Here is a 22187-nt window from a genome sequence, read left to right on the forward strand (position 1 = left end):
TAGGAGCCGCAGATACCTGTACCCAAAATTCTGAGCAGGGAAACGACCTAGCCCGACAAGTGTAGAGGTCCTCTTGCCGAGCGTTAAAATCTGTCCCGTGACCTCGCATTTAGTGGTGCCCATGGTCCTCATTAGCCCAGAACGTCCGGATCGTTTGCATGCAATTGAAGCTTACATCGACAGCGGAGCAATCGGTAATTATGTGGACCGTGAAATGGTATCAAGGATGAATCTACCTCTTGTCCCTAAGGCAGTAAAAGACGTCATTACTACAGTGGATGGCACGGAGATAGCCTCCGGACCAGTAACGCATGCCACCCAAGAAGTGACGTTAGTGAGCCAAGATGGACACCGGGAGAAAATCGTGTTCGATGTGATCAAGGCCCCTCAGTTCCAGATCATTCTGGGAATTCCTTGGTTAGAGAAGCACAATCCTCAGATCGATTGGCGAGCAAAGACGGTTCAGTTTCCAGAATGTTTTACCACTTGTTATCCTCGGCCTGATGTTTCACTGGCAGCGATCTCTTCCGAGGTTCCCAAATTACCTCCCGAATACCAGGAATTCCAAGACGTCTTTCGAAAGGACCAAGCTAACACCCTGCCTCCTCATAGGTCCTACGACTGTCAAATAGACCTGATACCCGGAACAACTCCTCCTTGTAGTAGGATTTATGCCCTCACCGAGCCAGAGAATCTTCACCTCAGACAATATCTGGACCAATACCTAGCTAACGGGTTTATCCGTCCTTCAAAATCTCCAGCTTCCTCGGCTTTGTTCTTTGTTCCGAAAAAGGAAGGAGACCTTAGGACTTGCATAGATTACCGTGCCCTGAATCAAATCACCGTTAAAAACAGATACCCGTTACCTTTGATCCCTGAACTCCTGGACCAAGTCAAAGACGCATGTATTTATACAAAGTTGGATCTCAGAGGAGCCTACCACTTGGTACGAATAAAAGAGGGCGATGAATGGAAGACGGCATTCCGCACCAAGTATGGGCTGTTCGAATATCAAGTGATGCCCTTTGGACTTTGTAACGCTCCTGCCGCTTTTCAGTATTTTATGAACGATGTCCTTAGAGAACTCATAGATGTGTGTGTTGTTGTCTACATTGATGACATCCTCGTCTATTCATCATCTGAAGAGGAACACCAGAGACACGTCAAAGAGGTTCTCGAGAGATTGCGTCAACATTACCTTTTTGCTAAGCTTGAAAAATGCGTTTTCAACGCAACTGAAGTTGAGTTCCTGGGATTCATATTGTCACCTGACGGAGTCCATATGGATTCAAAGAAAGTTGATGCAATCATTAAGTGGCCATCACCAACCTCTGTAAAAGGAGTTCAAAGCATGTTAGGCTTTGCTAACTTTTACCGCAGATTCATTCCTGAATTCTCTCGGATAGTCCAGCCCATCACCGCTCTGTTAAAGAAGAACAAACGTTTTGAGTGGTCTTCTGAAGCAGAACAAGCTTTTCAGGATTTAAAAGCTAAATTCATTTCTGCACCTGTTCTAAAACATCCTCGCCCAGAACTCCCCTACATCGTGGAAACGGATGCTTCTAGTCTTGCTATGGGGGCAGTTTTATCACAAAGAGATCCGGTCACAAACCAATTACATCCTGTAGCCTTTTGGTCCCGCAAATTCTCGGCTCCCGAGATCAACTATTCAATTACAGACAAGGAACTTTTAGCCATCAGATCGGCCTTTAAAGCTTGGCGGCATTATCTTTTGGGAGCCAGACACACAGTCACCGTAATGACTGATCACCGCAATTTACAATATCTGAAGACAGCCAAAGCTCAGTCTTCCAGACAGCTTCGCTGGGCTCTGTTTCTGGCTGAGTTTGACTTTATAATTACTTATCGACCAGGCAGTAAAAACGGAAAAGCAGATGCTCTCTCCCGGATGGGAGTAGATGAACATTTGACCAATCCAGAACCAATACCCATAATCCCAGAACAAAGGATTTTGGGTTTGGTCAGCGCTCAATCCTTTGAAGACATCAAGACTACAGTCAAATCACTCCTAAATCCGGCCGATTTGCAGGACTGGCAATTAAAGGGAAAAGAATTCTCAGTGGATCAAGACCTACCATATTTCCGAGGACGATTGCACTTGCCCTGTGAGAAAATACAAAAACAAGTAATCTCCTGTTATCACGACTCTCTAATGGAGGGTCACCCTGGCATTACCAAAACCATGGAAAAGATCAAAAGACATTTCTGGTGGCCATCATGGAAGAAGGATATTAGAGACTTTTTAATCTCCTGCGGTGTGTGTGGCCAGAATAAAAGTCAGAAGGAGAAACCAGCCGGCCTATTACACCTATTAGACATCCCTCGCTGTCCATGGCATACCCTGTCCATGGATTTCATCACTGACTTACCTCCATGCTCAGGGTATAATACCATTTTAGTAGTCGTGGATCTATTCTCCAAGATGGCTCACTTCATTCCCCTGAAGGGCCTACCTTCAGCTTCAGTATTGGCCCGAGAATTCTTAGAAAACATCGTTCGGTTACACGGTTTTCCCTCGGTTTTGGTCTCCGATAGGGGAAGTCAATTCATCTCCCACTTTTGGTGAAGTTGCTGTCGTCTAGCCCAAATTGATGTAAGACTTTCAACCAGTCACCATCCCCAAACTGACGGACAAACCGAGAGGACAAATCAGACTTTAGAGCAATATCTACGTTGCATGCTCCAACAAACTGAAAACCCTTGGAAGGATATTCTTTGGATCGCTGAATACGCTTACAACAATTCGACTCATTCTGGAACCGGGAAGACTCCCTTCTTCCTATTATACGGACACCATCCTAGAACCTCTAACCTGGATCCTCCCCAAGAATTCGAAACACCTGCTGTGGATTACTTGCACTCGGAGATCACTCGTGCTTTTAAGGAAGCCACTGCCCATCTGCAACGAGCTAAAGCTCAATTCAAAAAAGGAGCAGATCGACACCGTAAAGAGGCCCCTCACTACGCAGTAGGAGACCAGGTCTGGTTATACACTAAGCACCTGCCTCTAAAAGGACCTCGCACCTTCATCCCAAGATACCTTGGACCCTATCTCATCTCTGCCATAGTTAATCCGGTGGCTGTCAAATTGGAATTACCTGCGCATATGAAAATACATCCAGTCTTTCATGTCTCCTTATTAAAACCAGTACAACCAGAAACCCGATTGACTAAACTCCCAGAACCTGTTTTGGTAGAAGGAGAACTTGAATTCGAAGTAAAGAACATCCTAGACTCCAAAATCGCCAAATATAAATTATATTACCTGATTGATTGGAAAGGATACGGCCCCCAGGAAAGATCTTGGGAACCCTCAGAATATGTCCACGCACCTCGTCTGGTCAAGAAATTCCATCTGAATCACCCCGACAAGCCAAAACCCCCGGAGAAGACACGCTTAGGAGGGGCCTTGAGGGGGGGTACTGTCATGATCACTGCTTCCAAGGAGCCAGGACCAGCCCAACGTCCTTGGAAGCAGGCCCCTAATCCTAAGCCTAGGCACCAGCCGGTCCCTACTGGGACCTTTTGGACCTTGTCCTGGCGCCGGTGGCACCAGGCTCATCAAAGCCATCACTCCCGGCACTGGAAGCGCCGGGCTCATAATATGTGTGAAGATGCTTGGGTGGACTTACCTGCAGCAGCCCATGCTGCTTACTTACCAGCTACATAGGAATCCTCTGTAAGCCAGAACTATTTTCTTGCCTGGGTGGGGCAAGCTCCACGCCCTGGATACAACACTGGAACTCTTCTGGAACAGGAACTCTTTTCTTACCTAGGCGGGGCCGTGGAGGAAGACGCCTCATCACTCCTAGGCTATTTAAACCACACCCGATTGATGAAGCGTGCTTCGCGTTATTCTGCATCTGCAGCAGAACGCTCACCGAGTCTGTTCCAGCTTTTCTTCTTCCGATCCTGTACCTGCAAGAACAATACTTACCATTCCAGTATCCAGTCTTCAGCAGCACCTGTAAAAGACAAGAAACAACAGGTTAGCACGACGACTTCACATGCAACGCATTCCTTACCTGGTCCATCGGCAGCGACCATTTCTTCATGCTGCACCTCCGCCTGTGGAGACAAAAGCATAGTTATTACTTACCGGCAATCCGCGAATTCCGGATGTTTTCAACACTGCAACCCAGCATCTGAAAGACAAAAGAAGAGACATTAGACAGGTATTTACTTACGCCCATCGCGCTCTCCACAATAGAGCGCCTGCAACTACTCCGGAGTTTTCCATCACCTCTTCAGCACGAACTCACAGCTGTGAAGGAAAGAGACAGTTAAAGCGCTTGCATTTACTCACGCATTTCCAAGCGCTTCTTTCCAAGGCTCTGGCTCCAGCTTTGGCTCTCTTCATTCCATCTTCTAACGCTAGAGCCCTGCAAAACCAATAGAACAAAGCATTATTCCGAGCCCTGTTCAATACTTACGTGTCCACGCACCTAAAGACTATATGGACTAAAAGGTGTCCGGAAACTCACCGCTCATGCTGTTAACGGCGGTTGCGATCCTCTGATGTTAAGAGGCCTACGTTTCACGCAGTGAAGGAACTGGCAACGGCACCCTGCACCAGACGCAGATGGAGAGCCCAGCATTCACCTATCTAAGAAATCTCACCCTTCGAGTTCGACACACAGTGCGAAGAGGCTCAGCCCCAGAAGCCAATCGAGTCCTGCACATCACTTTTCGAGTCACAGACTCCTTCCTGCCTAGACCAGCGCCTCCGTGGGAATCAGGTGAGCGTTACAACATGCATGTTATAAGAGAAGGGATTCACAATGACATACTAAATGGAATTATGCGGAACATGGCATTAAGGGGGACATCAACGGGAGTGAACCAAGTTAAGCTTGTCATGACTTCCCATATCCACGAAAGTTCAAGGTTTTTTTTAGTCAAATCTGGTCATCTTAATCACACTGAACTAAATATTGTGCTCTTATCAGTCAATATACAATAAACAGGTATGGCTTACTCTTCGAGATGACCCTGCCACCAGACCGAAAAGGCAACTATTAAGACATTTTAGTTCACAGGTGCAGAAGTTAAAATGCTATCTCTAGCTGCAATGACTTTGGGTCACAGCGGCTGTCAAGGATGCATATATGGCCATTAAAGCTGCACTGTGGCACTGGGGAGCAGGAGCTGCAGATGTCAGTTGACTGGTGCAGCAAAGGTACATGGATGTTTTTAGCATGGGGTTTTGTGAAAGGAGGGTCTGATTAGCAAACTAGCCTTTCAGAACCAGAATTACCTGCTTCAGTTTACATTAATAAATATAAAAAATGATAGGGTTTTCACTCCCTCGCCAGATGGCATTCCTCACATAAAGTGCCAAGATCAATCTGTTCACATCCATGACATAAAAAAAGAACTACATTTAAGGTTTTGGTAGTTCTGTGCTTATTGTTATGTATGAGAATGCCCTTTGTTTGAATGGAGCAAAACTCAGATCATCCATCTTTGCTCCTACATTGTGCCTTTAATCCCATTCCTTCTGGCCTTTGACATTGGGTGTAACCATGCCTCTTTCCTGCTCAGCTGAAAGCTTAGGGTGGTATTTGACGGGCTGTTATCCTTCTTCCAGTATGTCTGTGAAGTCCCACTTGCAACTTAATTTCCTCAGTTGAATTCTCACCTGTTGAATATGTCCCAGACATATCAAATAATGGGAGCAATATTTTGCATGCCTTTACCTCTGCAACAGCCCTTACCTGAGACCCCAAAGCAATTATTTGTATTTCTGTAATTGTTATATACAAGTCAAAATCAGACTTTTTATAACATCAAACTACCAATACAAAAAGCAATACATTAAAATATAATATAACAAAAGGCAAGATAAAAGAAACCAAAACATACCAACATGAATCACCTACAAGGTTACAAGCATCAAGCAACAAACCCACTTCCTCGCAACCATACTCCACATAATTAGCAAAATCATTTAAGGGCCTCCAGATGTACATTTACATTTTTCCATAGTTGTGTAAAATGGTAACTAAGAGGAATATACTCACCATTCACAAAGATATCCAAAAGTAATCTTCATCAAGAGGCACTATTGCACGAATACCCACCATCCTGAGTGCTCTGTGTCAATGCTCTTAAAAGGCATCACTAGAGACCATAAGGTGTTTTGCAAATTCTATTATATTCCGACTGCAAAATCTGCAGCCACGATCGTCCCTCCGTATGTCTACTCTAGCACCCAGCAATTCCCAGGTATTAACCGGATTACTTTTGATTTGCACGTATTTATGTCGACTCAGAGAGTTAGGAAATTCCCATAAGTACCTTGCCAGCCCATCTGGAGAATGAGGAACCCAAATCCCGATACCCACTATACCTTGACAAGAGTGCTCGAGAAAGATATAGCATTGTTTTAGCTTAAACAGAAGAAAGTATACCTAACTGTTAGAATTGTACTCTTTTAACCATTATCCGACCATATGGGTCAAATAATTATTAATAATAGGACACACAAATTGGAGGCAGTAAGAATAAAGTCCAGGATCGACCACCAATAAATGTGCACTTGATTTTTAGACACAGGAAAGTAGTGAGTGAGGATAGGGTGAGTATGGCAACACTCCAGTTCTAGGCGTGACACCAGCGCAAGCTAGGGCTGGATTGACCAAACCGTCGGTGAATGAGGTACTAACACACAGGGTGAATTAGTTAGTTATAGGGATTTAGCCATAGGAATAACTTAATAACAAATAGTCCTCAAACCCCCCACAAAAGAATGTCTATACACTATGTTATGTGCCAACACAGTTTACAATATATACATCAATTAATAACACACTTTGTACTTTGGCAAATCTAATATAGCAAATATATACAAGTGTGGTACCACACTTAACTATTGACTCCTTTAAAATGCACCAACTGCTGACAGTTCTAATGGCATACAAATCAAACAGTAATGTGTATCAGCATAGGACATAGGAAGGAAGACAAGTTCAGTTAAACAATGGTGGAATGTTTCTCTTGCTACTAAGACACAGTTTTGTGTGAAGATCCTCCACCTGGGCAACCTGTAATAAAGTGAATTAACAAGCCCAGTCCATTAATGTTAAAACAGTCTTGTTTCCTGGTAAAAAATGTCCCTCCACCCCAATGTACCTGAGTTTAGTAGAGTTTCTTCAACGGTTCATCGACAGATCACTCGAGGGTGGGCTCCCTTTAAAGCTGGAGCCAGAGGGTATCGATAGCTCTCAAAGAAATGTTAACCTCAGCGTTGAGAGTCCTCTAAGAAAAGAGTTCAGTGCCTCAATGAAGACTCGATGAAGAACGTAGGCCTGGCAACGGGCATCGAGTGTCAGCGTCGGATGTCTGCATCGACGATCAGGACTCAACCACGGATTGATTTTGGATCTTCACCGGTCGGCGTCTTTGTGGACTTCGGGTGGTGGGAAACGCACTGGTGAATTCTCCTCAGTTGTTGACGACCTCGACTTTCTCTGGAGACGGTGATGGCAAGGGAGCCCTTTGTTTAAATGTTCTTGGGCAAAGATGGAGCATTGCGGCTCCGGTCATGGAGCAGCACAGCGTCAAGCTGTCCCCACTTCTGGACAATACGACTCAACTTGCTTCCAGTGGTAACGGAAATCCACCGAACCCTGGTCAACGGCAATGGACTTCGATGGCCTCGATGTCCTGGTGCTTTACTTCAAGATTTCTCGGCGGACCCTGTCTCTGGCCGACAGTCTTTTGGGACTGGCTAAAGGAGCAGTGGTGTCTCCAGGAATCAAATTTAGGGGGGGCACAGAGGGGGCCACAGACAAAAGTTGGGGGGCCGCCTATAAAAGTTCAATGAATATGCTTTTGTCAAATTGAAATGGGCAAAGTAGTCCAAAGTGGCCCGGGGCAAAATTTTAATACTTCTGAAGCCAGGGCATCAACTGTAAGCCGCATGCCATGAATCACAGATCAGTAGAAATTACACTAGTTTTAATATTGGCCGAGGAGTACATGGGGCAGTGGGTTCCGATGTTCCAGAATATAAAAACATATCTGGTAAGCCACCATGTACAAGGTGTAGCCTTGCAGCAGATGCATCATATACAAAGTAGAGTGTAAAATCCCCTACAATAGTGCCTCCATAAAGCTGTACCCAATGTGTAAGCTTTAGTATCACTGCTGAAAGTACTTCTCCTGAGCACATACAATGCAGAAATGGCTTAATTTAGAAGACTAGATTTATTTTACACAAATCGTTTTATTGTCAAATAATTTTCCTACCTGAATTGCAACATGTAACTTAACTTGAAAGCCAAAAAATCTTAAAGCTAAGGCTGAAACTGAACACGCGTGTTTGTGGTCTCAAATTACAGAAAACTGTTTACATTAATAAAGATTAAAACGTGAATTTTTGTGGATCGATGCAAACCTGTCAATTACAATGTCCGTGCTTATTTGGCCAGCAAGTCTGGGCTCAATTGCTAGTGTGGCAAGATCTGACAGCCTTTCCTCTGTCATTGTTGTGCGCAGATTTGACTTTATTAACTTTAGCGGAGAAAAGCTTTTTTCACATGAAGTGCTACTCACTGGCAAAACACAGGCAATTTTACAAAGTCGGTACAGTTCAAAGAATGGAACAGCATAAGGCTCCAGAAAATTTGTGAACTCCAGAATTGTATTCACCTTAATGGCATCAGAGGCATTCTTCCTTGCTAGCGTTACCAATGCCTGCTTTAGTTCTGTTTGCAAGTTATCCAGATCACAGGAGTAGAATGTGGCCATATGTGACAATTTCTGAAAACTGAGAAAAGAATCAGATCTGGGATTTAGTGCCTGTATACCTTCCATGATCAGCAAAGAATCTTTTGAAAAGCGTGATTTTAGTTCTGAGATTATCCGGTCAAGAACTACATTCACAAAATGTTTAGTGAAATCATCTTTTGTGCGCAGTCTTGGTAGCTGTCCCACAGCCTCCATTATGGCACTATTTCTTAAGTGGAAAGGCAGTCGACAATCACACTTTTTGCGAGGCGGTTCAGCCTCATCATTTGTAGATGCTGCTATACCACACTTACTGCTCAGCTGGAGTGCTTCGTCTCAGAGATTTTGTATAGTTGCATCCATGTCTTGATTACGCACTTCCTCAAGTTCTTCTATGACTGTGCGTACAAGGACAACAGCGGAGGCCAAGTCAAGATCTGCTTGCTGTAACATATTTGATAGTGTCTCAGTCCTTTTTAATATGTTTTCAAAAAGCACAAGTGCTAGAATGAATCTGAAGTCAATGAATTGCCGAATGCCATTTGCTTCTATTGCTCTTTCTGTATGTCTCCCTTCTGCCACTAGTTTGAGAGTTTCCAGAAGAGGCTCAAGTGTTTGGAGGACAGCTTTACAGGCAGAATATTGGCATGTCCACCTTGTATCACTTAAGTGTTTTAACTGTATGACCTGTTTTGACATTTCTGTTTGAACGCTTACAAACACAGAGTGAACAACAGATGTACTGCAAAATACATAAAGCTTCTCCATTTTCACAAAAAACTCTTTGCTGCATATACGTTTTTAAACATGTCAACAATGATTAAATTAAGCCAGTGATTCATACAATGAACATAAAGTGCAGAGGGCACCTCTTTTTGAACCCGTGCTTCACCATTAAACCGACCACTCATCACTGAGGCCCCATCATACCCTTACCCAACACATTCATTTTTATCAATGCGCAATGATGATAGGACATTAAATGTATAGCATGTTAAAGATTCTGCATCAAGGCTATCTGCTTTGTAGAATTTCAGGAATCTTTCATGGACAGAATTATTATGGAAGTATTTCACAACAACAGACAGCTGTTCGGTTTTGCTGAGATCTTTAGTCTCATCAGCAAGCATAGAAAATGGGCTTCCTTTAAGGCTTTCAGCAATGCCCTCTCTAACGGGAGCAGCCATAATTGACAGAAGTTCATTATGAATGGACGGATGTAAATAGCGTGCATTTTTGGGCCCATTAAGTTTCTTTTTTACAATACTGTCTCTTTCAGCAAATAAATACAATATTTCTCTCACATTTCCGTGATTGATGTCATGAGAGTTGCAGCGATGCTCCCTTTGGGCAATTTTAGTTTTGCCAGTTAACAGTAAAACTTGAGCAATTGTTTTAATGTAATGCCGATTTTCAGCTATCTCTCTCGTATATGTATAACTGAGCCCTTTCATGATTGATGTATCATCTTTTATATTTCTTTTGAAATCCTACCATCTCACATAGCCTTCCTTATGGGAAGCAGACTTCTCATGCTGCAATATTCCTTTGCCATTTTCCAATGCATTTTTCCAGTTGGTGAAGCCTACACTGATAAAAGTTAAATGTTTAAGTTCTCCATAAAGAGATTTGGACATAGAAAAAAATCGGCATGGAAAACAGTATGCTGCATCCTGGGAAATGGAGTATTCTAGCCATGTGTATACCTGAAACCAATGCGAACAGAATGACCTAAGGCGGGATCCCAATTTTGTTTTAGGATATGTTTTTAAGACAGGCTGTCGAGGGCCTTCACTAGCACACTGGCTGATATCACTAGGACCTGGTGGTGCCTTTCCCTTGATAGCATCAACAGCCATTACTTCTCTCTGAGGTCGATCAAAGTCAGTGCATACTTTTCCACAAGCAGTGTATTGGTTGGTGGGTGGAGGCATTATGCTTGAACCTGGACTTTGTGATGATGAGGGTTCAACACCTTCTGTGGAAGCATCAGCACTCATAGGGTTACTATATTCCACATCGTCTCTTTCAAACACTTGATCCTCATCCACGGAAGAGTCATTCAGCTCCCTCTTGTTTTGCTGCGGCTCCTTTACAGTATTATCTGTTTGATGCTTCACTGTCGCACGGGAATAATAAGACCGTATATCCATTCATGGGGTTGTTGTCTCACTATCAAGTAAAATCAATAAAGAGATATGTTTTATTTGTTCAAGGTAGCCAGCATATGTGGCTCACTTACCGGTAATCACATTTTAAAGCACGTATGATAAACCACCTCCCACGCTGCTTTTTTTGCCTCCCACCTCAAATATATATTCAATGAATAGCTCTAAGAGGTTAAGCATGCAAGCCTTTCTTTTATACATTACCTACATCAAGGGTAAGGAAAAAAACGTTGTATTTGGGCAATTCATTCTAAAATGTTCTGCTTACTTTACTCAGACGTGCATGAAATTAATGATCTATGATATGATATGGCATTTATAACGCACCTATACACAAGTGTTTCAGTAGCGACGAGGCAAGGGAGGGGGAACAGAGGGGTAATAAAAGCTAAAAAGTGTAGCCAGCTAGTGGCAAGTGCAGGGGTAAGTGCAGACATCAGGTGTCAAGAGCTGGTGAGGACTGATGGGATACAGAAACAGCCCCCAAGTGCAAGGGTTGCCTAGGAGGCAGTGCAGGTGTGCAGCTGGCGGGGGAGGGGACCTGGACCCGAGATCAGAGGGTAGCCAGGTGACCCCGTGTAGTTTCAGTCAGGAGATCAGCAGGGTCGAGAGGAGAGACAGCAGAAGCAAATAGGAAGGTCTTGAGGTGCTTCCGGAACCGGAGATGGTTCTCCTCAAGTTTCAGGGGGGCATTTCCAGAGGGAAGCCCCAGCTGAAGAAATCGATCTACCACCAACTCGTTGCTTGGAAAAGCGACTGACCCTGAAGGAGTTGGAGGCAGATGAGCAAAGAGCTCGAGAAGGAAGATATTTAGGAAGAAAGAGTTGAAGGTATTCAGGCTCCAGGCCCCAGAATGCTTTGTGGACAATGCAGGGTTTTTTAACTTAATTCCCGCCGCCACTGGGAGCCAGTGCAGAGATTCTGGCAGCTCTGAAGCCAGACTGATGGTCATGGAGACAACCAACAGATTCAGTGTGAAGTTTAAGCTGGGAGATAGCCAGCTTTTCCAGGAGTTTGCCCAGGATAGGACTGATGGAGGGTGGCCGGTAGTTAGCAGGGCGGGTTGGCTGAGGGTTTCTTAAGAAGTGGGTGGACAAGGGAGTGTTTCAGAGGGGACGGGAATGCTGTCTAAATCACTTAACAGATCTCTTGACCTATGTAGCACACGTGGTTAGTCTGATAGGTTACTTCAGCAAGCGGGTAGAGAGGTTAGCTGGGTGCTTCCACTACTCACTGGCTACAGGGACTTAGCCCTGTGGGCATGCAGTGGGGTTCAGGAGTACCTAGTCCTACTGACGTGCTACCCTAGTGAACGCAGAGTGGAGAGGTTAGCTGGGTGCTACCAATACTGCGTGGCTACAGGGCATGCAGTGGTGTTCAGGAGTACTCAGATCTACTGACATGCTAACCTAGTAAATGTAAAGTGGAGAGGTTAGTTGGGTGCTTCCAATACTCAGTGCCTACAGGGACTTCACACTCTGGGCATGCAGTGTGCAAGATGGGGACCGTGTACACCCACAGCCAACATGCATAGGGCGCTGTTGGGGGACCTCTGTGCCACCAACACGCATCGGTCGCTTATCTGATCACCTTGTGGTAATGTATTTTACAGGCAAATAAGTATCACGAAAACATTTTAAGCAACTATATTAACCAAGTTGCAGGTGGCCTAACCCACTGAGGGCAGGGCCTTCCTGCACATTTCCCATCCTGTGGAAGCTTTTTAAAAGAAAATCCACTCAACTGCTTTAGACAAAAGCTCACTTTCAAACCTAATTAAACAGCCCGCAAACATATCCTTCATTACTTTGAAAACAATATTAAATGAGAATAATGACCTTTTGTATAGCACACACCACTGGCCTATGAGAAATGATTGCCATTGTATGCAGCAGCGATGGTATCACTCTTGGAAGGATGGCAGACTGAGTCAGCACTGCAGGCATGCATGCCCATGAAGCAGCCTCGAATAAACAGCTTTGCACAAAGCAGCCTGCTGCAGGAAGACACAGCGACACTCCCGTGAAAGCAGCGAAGCCACATACGGCAGGCGATAACAGGAGTGGGTGTAGTGCCCACCTCACCCAACCATTTCCCTCCAGGCATGACTCCCAGGTCTCCCTGAAGTGGGCAGAGTCTCTCGGACACCAACCACAGTAGTGGCTGACACAGCGGACACAAGGCTCCGCCATAAATCACCTTGGGATGATTGAATGAGCCCCAAAGCTCTGACACGGGAATGTCACCCCCAAAAGGTAGACAGGATCGCAAAATGAAACAGGGCATGGTTAAAGTGTGCCCCAACAACCAAAAAAAGCTGCCTGTGCAAAACATAGTGAAAGAATAAATGCAAGGCCGGTACCCAATTTCCAACAAAGAGAACAGTCGAGGCTCAAAGGCAAGTATGCCCACAGTTGCCTCGGCTGTTTATTTTCTGAATGAAAGCACTTAACTATAAGTGCTGTGACAACAATCAGTGGGTGTGAGACGTGTGGAAATAAAGGGTCATGAAGTAGGGGTTAAACGGTATTGATTTTCCAACCGTATGATAAACTTTTAATTAAATGATGGTATACCGTGGTTATCGCGGTATGGACCACATGTTTTTAAACCATTGCTTTCAATAGAATTTTGGTAGCAAGAGTCACAAATTCTCACCAAACTTTTCTTTCCACATATATTTGTTTTGGTCTAACTAAACTGAGCTGAATGGAGTCTAATGTTCCAATTTAACGCTGTCATATAAAAACAACCTAGAAGTAGGCTGTGTGTGCAGGACGCGCTAGTATTAATTTAATTTACTGCTAGACGTTTGCTGTGTGTGCCCTATTCAATTGCTTGTGCAGTGTTTTCCTTTGGCGCTGTTAAAAAATATTAACAAAGTGGCTTATTTCCTCACAATACTTGCAGCAAGTGCACTTAATGGGGTTGCATGAAATGTGGTGTTTAGTCATTCCTGCAGAACTGATGTGATTACACCTTCCTTTCAGTGGTCGAAGTGTACGAAAAGAAGTAGAGGAGCTATGTTCCTGACAGTCTGCCCTGCTCTCCACAAACCCCATTGCTGTGCCCCCTCCCATACACAATCCAAACCCCCAAAGAAACACACCTGTTATTTAAGGGAATGTTCAGTGCAGTGCACTGAAGTGTAAGCTTCAACTTCTTCCTACACTTGTATTTTAAAAGTAAACCGTTCCAGAATGGTTTCTTTTTAAAATAAAAGTATAGGAGCGGTGAACCTTAAAAATAAAAAGTATATGAGCACCGCTCCCGACTGCTCCCGCCCACTTTGACCTCTGCTTCCTTTCTTTAAATGTTCTTTTTGGGAGCATTGATTTTTGAATGCGCACAAAAGTTTCAGTAAATTACTACAAGTTATTTTCATACTACAGTCCCACACAGGGCTCTGACTGACAATCTGTTGATCCGGGTTTATCACCCTTAAGCTACGGAGAGGAACAAAGATATCAGACTGAATATCCATTAAGCCTGGCAAATTTATTAAGGCAAACTAAGCTTTATTCATGTGTGGGTATGCAAACTGTGCAGTGTGCAGCGCCCGCCCCCACTACCTCTAACTCTTCTCATCATCATTAGGGTAAATTCTCTTATAAGGCTAATTTCCCAAACCTAGTGAGTCCCCCAGCCGCTTTGTTGGATTTTTGGGGTTTGTTTTTTTCTCCTGCTAAGAGTGAGACTCTTTTCCTCCCACTCTTAGGCATGATTTGAGGTATGTCTTTGACTAAGTGTGTGTTCATGTGCTATGGTGCAGCCTTTTTACTCCATGGGGCATCATCTGTTTTAGTGTATGTGTTACACAGCACCCTCAGTGCAGTAACACAGGGGTGTCATAGTGACCCCCAAACGTAGACTCCATACCCTGGTACTGACTACTGTCTCCCAGGGCATGTAAAGTCACCATTGACTTTACTAGTTCAAAATTGTGAACAGAACCAGTACAAACCATCATATTATGGAAGTACTGGAAGGGGTTAATTAGATTGCCCCTGGGTCTGTTTTCAAGGGGGCACTGTCCAGTCCCCCCTTGTCGAGTTTCTGGCTGGTGGCAGTGGTTACCACGCGAAATATTCCACTGGAATATTCTCTATGGGATTTTCCCATTGATTTTAAACGCACCACTTTTTGGTGCAATGTTAAAGATACCGCCGGCTTATTTAATTAAAATAAATGCCCCGGTTGGGTCTTTTTGCCAGTAACTCTAACCAAGGTCGAGTCCTTTGTTCCACTTTTTGGCGGGCTTCTCCACTGAAGCCCTCCAACTGGTGCCACTCTGTCTGGGTTCCACAGGATGTGTGGGGAGGGGAATTGGCACCCTGGACTGAATTGCCTTAGCAACTCAAGTCACACTCTATTCTGATTGGCCCAGTGGTGAGCCGCCCGGCTCACCACTTAGCATGTGTGAGTGACAGCTAGGCTGCTGAATGGGGGCTTTTCTGCATAAAAGCAGGGCCTTTGGGACTGGAACTTCAGAAGTCGCCACAGGACCTAAGAATCCGAAGAGGGGAGAAGCTGAAGCCATCTGCAACGACGACACCAACGGTGGAGCCCTGCTGCAACGACCTCACCACTTCCCCAAAGGGGATCTTCTGCTGGAAGAGTCTTCTCCATCTGAGCTGGTGGGATCAACCAGTTTGACATTTCTCCTTCCAAAGACGTTTCTTGGTCGAATCGCCCGTGCCAAGCACCCTGGCGGCCGGATAGCCAAGGTTCACCACTTTGACCGCGGATAAAAGGAACGCACCTGTTAACCGACGAACTCCGTGGCTGGTTTCAGCCCTGTGCAGTGCATCGACTCCAAGTTTCCTCCTCGATGAGATGTTCTCTTCCTCTGATTGAAAGCACGAACTGCAACCACTGCCAGGAACAACTGCCAACGCTGGAGCTTCCTCAACTTTAAAGGTACAGTGTTCCACTTGGCCTCCCTTTCCACGGTTTGCTAAAGGTGACCCTTAAATCCTTGGATTTCCAACTGGGTTGGCCCCAGACGTTCTAACTTTACTTCTTGAATCACTCCAACCTCTTTTGAACATTCTGCAAAGTCTTTTAGTACATTTTAAACTGTGTGATCTTGGGCACATTTTGCTTTGCTCCATTTAAAGTGGACCTGGCCTATGAACTTTGGCTCTACAGTGTATACTGCCTTCATTTACTTGCTCTGAACCTAGAAAAGTGTTGGGAACTGTTTTATTTTTATGCCCTGCCTTTTTCTCTCCCTTTAACTTAACTATTGGAGTGCCATCTTGGTTACGCGCTCATATCTGTTTTAACAAATAGTGGTGTTTTAACTCTGACTTGTCTAATAGTTATCAAGGGAGATGTGTATACTTTACCTGACTGTGTTTTAACTTACTTTTGATTTGGAGTGCTAGTGTATTTCCTAAAGTGTGTTTTAAATAAATAATTATATACTTTTGATACAAAGCTCTGGTCAGTGTTTGTTTGCTCTACTCTGTTTTTAGCCCTATTGTGTATACTCCGCCACAGCTACCAGGTAAATATGGGTGGTACAGACTGCTACCAATTGGTTTTACTGCTTAGTCCTGTAGTCTTAATCTTCTTGCAGTGGTCCCCAAGGGAACTGCACAGGATTCTGCCTAACACCTGGCCTGCCCTGAACCAAATGCCTAAGAAGCTCCAGGCAGAACTGAACATATAACATCTCAGGACCAGTTACTCAACCTGCTGCGGTAACGTTTTAGCTTTCTACTTTACACTTGTCATTCTGCAGAGTGCACACTCAATGAACTCCTTGTGGGTCACTAATACAGCTCAAGATCACTGTATTACATGTAATTCATGGATGTACAAGACTATAAAGCCAGTGGTACTATTATCTCTCCAACAACATTGACATTGCACACAGATCACTTAGGATGTACGCCATAAACTGAAACGTGTTCAATATGTCGGTAGCAATGTGAGGTTGCCCATGTACTTGGTGCCTTTTGGGAACACTTAAAATCTTGTGACCATGCTTAAGCAAAGACAGACTATCCCCCCTTTAAAGAAATTGGGAGGGACATGGAATTGGTTAAGTAAAATTACCTGCCAGGAAGAACCACTTGCCCCCATCACTCCCCTTCGTTAAGAGCTTGCCCTGCTGCCAAAAAAATATGTCTTGAATTTGTAGCGGAGCGCTGACATTTTTTTTCTCTGAAATAACGTGTCTCTCAATGTGACAGGTTTCTCTCTGGTGACTTTCTAGTAATTATTGGTGGGAGCTTCATTGATCCGCAGACTGAAGGCATTCTAATCTTTGCATTTACTACTGCTGTGTGTCTCTGTATTGCAATGCAATCTAATTAACACCCACTTCAAGCTATGCTGTGACCTCCCCTCCCACTGCCAGTGGTGAATTCCGCCTGTTGCATGAGTGGACTGGGAACCAGAAGAGGCCCTGGAAATGATTTTCAAAGTGGCCCCAAATTACACATATTAAGCAAGCCCAACCCTTTTCCTATGAGAGAATGTAAAAATAAAATCCAAAAGAGGCCCAGGGTTCAGAGGCCCACCGGGAAATCTCCAGAGTACCCTGTAGGCCAGTCCACCCCCGGTTGCAAGTTTCAGTCTTTTGATGTATGATACACAAAACGTTGCCTTAATTAGCTGGCTATGTAGGGCACTTTGAAAGTAAAAAGCAAAAGAACATGCGAGGGGAAACCCGGGAAAAAGCACTCACACTGACAGAGACTAGTGACACTGTCAGGTTTACCTGCCAAACTCAAGATGAATCGTTTATCACAGCCCCCTCCGACCACAGGCTCTCCTCTGTGTACAAGTCCAGTACCAGTCTAACCAGTCCAGTTTGTCCGGTGTGCTGAGGGAACAACTCCTGGGTCTGCTGCTGTTACCGGACCAAAGCTGTAGTCAGGATGCTAGAATCACCAAACACTTGCTGCCCTAGGCTAGCACGTCCCAATGGAGCTTTTGCAAACTTTGCTGCGCTGCAAAAGCAATGCATATGCTGGAGCTAGGTAAAATAGTTACATGGATCTGCTCGGGGGAGGGGAAGATTGCTAAGCACCGGGCCTGGCCTGGCCTGGCCTGACTTGCAGCCGCTGATTTGTTTTATTTCAATAAGATGCTCCATATCAAATATGAGCTTTTTGTTTTTTCGTTTTACTCAATTCACATTAGTCCATGTGAATTGAGTAAAACGAAAAAACAAAAAGCTCATATTCGATATGGAGCATCTTATTGCAATAAAACAAATCGGCGGCTGCAAGTCAGGCGGCTGCAATTCCATATTGAATATGAGCTTTTTGTTTTTTCGTTTTACTCAATTCACATTAGTTCACTAATGTGAATTGAGTAAAACGAAAAAACTAAAAACTCATATTCAATATGTAGCATCTTATTCCAATAAAACAAATAGCTTGCCTTGCAGTCCTCTCCAGCACCTATGTTATCCCTCTTCATGACAGCCTGGAGGCCTTGCAAGCAATTGCAAATTGGGAAACTAGGGATCACAGGGGCTTGAGAGGACTGCCTGTGTTTTGGTTCAGGGAAAATATTGTTACAATGGAACGTGAGCACCCGTTGATGCTTACAAAAGGCTGGCTGGCATCTGAGAGCTGAGGTGGGGGAGCACATGAGGGGACACTTGATTTCAGAGGGGGCACTTCCCCCCCAGTCCTCCCCCTAGCGACGCCACTGTTCAGGAGGCCTGCATGAAGATCAGCTTCTGCACCATGTTCCCTTGTAGCTCGGGGAGAGGTCTCATAGCCAGGTCCTCTCTCGGATCAGTCCTTGACAGACTCGACAGATTTCAGATTGGGTCAAAGGAAAGCAGCAGCAATTATTCTTCTTCTATCTGGTCTTCAAGGATAAGCAGCTTCAAGTTTCCACTTCAGCTTCTGAACAATATGGTAAGTGAGAGGTCCCCATATATACACATTTGTCCCTCATTCACAATGCTGAGCCAAGCTCAGTCAGCCAATCAGTCAGAAGGGCATTCATGCAGACAGGCAGCCATTCAGGCTCGCAGTGCATTCAGGCCATTCATTCCACCCAGACATGCATAACAGGGAATGTGGATTGGGGCAAGCACCCAGCCTTTCAACTAACCACACTGAATTCATATCAGTTTCAGGCAGGGCTGTCTCATTCTTTGTGTCTCACACACACACATACCAGACACCCATAATATGGAATGCATATTAGTCACACACTCCATTCACCCAGGTCTCACCCCAGGGGTCTTCCCACAACATACAGTCACTGGGAAGGCTCCAGCCAGTCTGGCCTGGACTTCCCCACAATATCATATATGGTTCTTCCACCCAACAGCCAGTCAGGGGAAGGGACAGAGTCAGGGATTCTCAGGACTTTGGAAGACAAGGTAACAGGCAATAGAAACCAAGAGGCCACAGGGGCTATCTTGTCTCCCATCAGGAATCTGCTAATTCCTATGGCAGGGCCTGGGTATCCCGAAATGGAGACTACTCAGAGCACCTGTCAAATTCAGCATGGAGTTTCCACCAGACCATACCCTGCTCTGTGGGTCACACACAGATGCCCAAAAACATACAGTAGGGGTACAAGGTTGTATCCCAACCCATGGGTGCCATAAGGGTATTTCAAGGGTCTCTGTTCACCACAACCAAAAAGAGGAGGAGCTGCACTGTCAGGAGTCCCACATGGACTCCTGTGCAGAAAACAACACATAACACACATGATAATGGATTACTGGACAAGCACATGGAGGCCCTGTCCCTCCAAAGCATTTCCAGCATCACACTTTGGGAGGTAGTTTAGCATTTAAATAATTGCCCATTACCAAAATAGGTATATCCGTAGTGATTGAATCAGTGTCACAGATTTTACCTTGTGGCCACTTCACCTAGGAATGGGTTACCTTGCACTGGTTTTGAGAGCTGCTCGCATTGAATGCAAGATGTAGTGCTGGCCATATCAAGCCTTGTCAGACAATGGCCTTGGCTACTTCATCCAGAAAGTCAAAATGTAATGCTCATCCAGATACATGAGATCCTTGACATCCAGGACCCTTTTACCTTTATTGACTGCACTTACCTCGCTTAGTTTTTAGCTTTACATAGCATGCTTACCTTGTGTAATGTTCCTCAACACTTATGATCAAAATCCTTTGCCCGATCTAAATATTGTATCAAACCTGTGAAAGATCAGTTGACCTGTATGATTTTCCAATGTCTTTTGCAGGCACTACGAAACAACTTGTTGCAGTTGGCACTTTAAAATTCACCAACAAAAAAATTAAATATGGTTGATCAAATTCATTGTAGGTGGCAGGAAACTTAGGAGTCATTCACTGTGTTTTCTAGAAAAAAAAAACATTGCTTTAGTGTTATGTCTCTAAGTAGGCAATGAGAGAGCATGTGAGTTGAAGAGGGTGATGAGTGCAAGGGTGATTGAAATGAGGAAGGAGAAAAGTGCGGGAAGATATAGCAAGAGAACGGTGTGATTGATGGAAATACATTGCAAGTGGGGAAGGGGACAGCAAAAGATGAATGCAGAAGAGTATGTTGTGAGGCAGTAAAGAAATGAAATATTGGAGCTCCAAGGAGAGAATGGGGCGATGGAGCGATGGGGAGAGAAAGGGAGGCAAATGGAGAGGTCTGGGTAGAGTGATAATGTGATGCACATTAATACCCCACTTAAAAAAACTGTTTGCAAAAAGATAGTTAATAGCAGAGGGCACCAAACTTTACATGTTGCGATTTGCAACGGCACAGACTTTGATAATTGCATTTAGTTGATTTTCATTATTGATAATTCAATGCATGTTTTTTTTGCAGACATCAGTTGGGAACATTGTGCGGTGTGGTAAGTACATCATTGTACAGGGCTGGGGCCGGATTTTTTGCATTTCATATGTTTTAAAATTTTTCTTAAATCTTCATTGGTTGTTTCTATGTTTTAATTCGTATTTTTCACAGAAACTAGAAACCGAGGGGACCCCACAGGTTAAAACAGTGAGCAAGTCTCAAATAAATAACACTGGAAATAAATGAACAGTTCTTCAGAAAGATCTTAGCAGGAACAGAAAGTTTGACGTATAGAAATCTAGAGAAGGGACTGGCTTTGAACTGCTAGGAAGACTTTCTTTAGGGAACATACACAGCTTTTTGTTTTCAAAGAAACAAAGAATGAAATAAAGAAAAAAGGAAAGATAGATAGAAGTCTAATTAGTTATAGGAAGTTGGAAAAATACTCATATTGAAGAATGAGTATGTATCGTGGAAACACAGAGAGCTGTGAACTCAAGTTCAGTGCAGAAATATTGTGTTGGTGCATTTGCTCATCTGCCGAACAGAGTTGATAGTATTAAAAGGATTTAGCTGTATCTGTGCCACGTCTCACTCGGGGCTCTTTTTCTCTCTCTGACTGTCTCACGTGTTTCTCTGTCTCAGTGGGAGAGAGCTGCACAGTCAGTGGGCTGCACCCAAAAGTAAGCGTTGCCTTGGTGCTCACAGAGGGAAACAGATGATTGGTTTCAATCGGAGTGTGGCTGTTTAAAGAAGGAAAGACATTTTGAGAGCCACACTGTTGACTTCTCATTAAAAGAAGTTCTGAAGAAAAAGATTAGTCATTCTATTATTAGTGACTGCCGCCAACTGGTTGCATGATTGCATGTTTACTAAGCCCCCTGGGAATGTAGCAATTATGCTGACCCCCTTCATAAGGCTGGTTAAATGTTCACCAAACTGTCACATTCCTCGCTGGCCTCAGAGCTATTTGAGCCCTGTTCCAAACTCTTAGCTATTGTGAATCCACCCCCAACCCAAGCTTCCAACTTCACTGTACCTTTGTTTACTCAACCTATTAGTGACAAGCTAGTTGATCCTGACCCCCATCAGAGAAATTAAATGACTGCACTCACCCCTTAGCTCCCAGGAAAATAAGCTGCATGCATGTTGTATCTAACCCCAACAAAGTCTCTTTTAGCACCAACACTGACCCTAAGAAAGCTCCTAGCCTCACCACTTGACCACCAACCTACCCTTGAGACTCAGATCCTCCCAGCCGCAATTAAACCACCCAATTGCAGGGAGCTGTGTACCATCCTCTTAGGTACCCAGCCCCTTATGATGTGTGCCCTCATTAATGTACCTTCCGTACTTGCGCACACCCTGGAAATCAGCAACCTCTTTACCACCAATGACATAGACGCCATAGCCATTTCAGAAACCTGGCTGCACGATTCATCAGGTCCAGCTTTCTCCCTAGCCATTGCATCCGGCTATACCATCTACAGAAATGATA

The 22187-nt window shown here is 44.4% G+C and overlaps 1 protein-coding gene across 2 annotated transcripts in view; it reads left to right on the forward strand.

Annotated features, from left to right (window-relative positions):
• Nucleotides 1-22187, forward strand: part of LOC138503492 (hatching enzyme 1.2-like) — a 650573-nt gene that overhangs the window by 135881 nt on the left and 492505 nt on the right. For both annotated transcript variants that reach the window (XM_069623268.1, XM_069623269.1), the window contains exon 2: nucleotides 20720-20747. In XM_069623268.1, coding sequence (XP_069479369.1) covers nucleotides 20720-20747 — 28 coding nt within the window. The remainder of the gene's footprint in view (nucleotides 1-20719; nucleotides 20748-22187) is intronic.

This window comes from Ambystoma mexicanum, chromosome 11 (genome assembly GCF_040938575.1).
Source record: "Ambystoma mexicanum isolate Mex_15411 chromosome 11, UKY_AmexF1_1, whole genome shotgun sequence".
Lineage (NCBI taxonomy): Eukaryota > Metazoa > Chordata > Amphibia > Caudata > Ambystomatidae > Ambystoma > Ambystoma mexicanum.